This window comes from Myotis davidii, unplaced genomic scaffold (assembly GCF_000327345.1).
Source record: "Myotis davidii unplaced genomic scaffold, ASM32734v1 scaffold217, whole genome shotgun sequence".
In the NCBI taxonomy this organism is placed as follows: domain Eukaryota; kingdom Metazoa; phylum Chordata; class Mammalia; order Chiroptera; family Vespertilionidae; genus Myotis; species Myotis davidii.
In genome coordinates, this window is record NW_006290034.1 from 6,565,916 (window position 1) to 6,567,040 (window position 1,125).

Sequence of the window (1,125 nt, forward strand, 5' to 3'; positions counted from 1 at the left end):
CCCCTACCAGCCAGCCGTCTCTGCCTCTCCCACCACAGGCCACCTGGCCTCCTCTCCTTTCTGGGGAAAAGGAACCTGGAGTTGGGCTTCTGAAAGCCAGGCCAGCCGCTGCCTCCTCCCCAGGGCCCCGCAGGGTTCAGGGTTCGGTCCGCTTTCCCCATCGGGATTCAGACCCAAACAGCGGTGTTAACGTCAAAGCCGGAGGGCGCGGCTTCCAGGGTCTTGGGGCAGCCCGTGGAGGTGCCCTCCCCTCGCCTGGGCTCCCCCGTGACCGGGAAGGGCAGATGCCCCGGACCCTTGGGATGGCCCCGCTTCTTGACTCTCTGCAAGCGTCCGGCTCGGGGCTCTGAGGCCGAGGGGGTCACCCAGCCTGGCTTCTGCTTCAGCAGCCGGTCGCGGTCAGGCCTTACGCTCCGCAGGAATTTCCGGAAGATGTTGGCGGTCAGGGCGAACCTGCGGCCCAGCTCCCGGGGCTGGCCCCTCTCTCCCTGGGGCTCCCCCGCCTCCCTGGGCTCCCCCTTCTCCCCGCCCTTCTCCAGTTCCGGCAAGTCTAGCCAGTTGCCCACCAGGTCCGCAAACACGTTGTCCCCCATCACCAGAGGCTGGCGATTCCGGCCCCGGGACATCAAGGTGGAGGTCCAGTCATCCGGCTCCACCAGCTCCGGCCTCTGCTCCGCACAGCCTTGGAGCTCTGGCGGCTGGGTCCTGGGTCCGAGTGCTGGCTCCCCACCCCACACACTCCTGTGGGACGGGCACCTGGCGCTGCTCCCATGAGAAGCTTGGCTGGAGGGGGAGGGGCCAGCAGGCCTGGCGGGACCTCTGCCACCCTCCCACTGAGGGAGCTCCAGCTGTGTCCGGGGGCTTGCAGGGCGGCCTGGGGCAGGAGCCCCCCCAGAGATGTCCAGCTGTTCCAGGGCTGTCTGCACCTGGAGGAGCTTCAGTTCCTGCAGCGCCCCCATCATGCAGTTCATCTGATCCTGCAGGCCGTCGCCCACCTCCTTCATGGACATCTGCGGAGACAGAGAGAGCCAACCAGTGAGCTGTGGTGGGCTTGGGGGGAGAGCTGCCTCTCATTGGCCCTGAACCTGGACCCCCTCCCCCAACACACACCTCCACTGTCATTCC

At 67.3% G+C, this 1,125-nt stretch overlaps 1 protein-coding gene across 1 annotated transcript; it reads right to left on the reverse strand.

Moving 5' to 3' along the window:
- Positions 1 to 6: 6 nt before the first annotated feature.
- Positions 7 to 1,125, reverse strand: FAM212B (family with sequence similarity 212 member B). Its single transcript, XM_015563438.1, has one exon. The coding sequence runs from the start codon at positions 1,008 to 1,010 to the stop codon at positions 168 to 170; it is 843 nt and encodes a 280-aa protein (XP_015418924.1). The 5' UTR covers positions 1,011 to 1,125; the 3' UTR covers positions 7 to 167.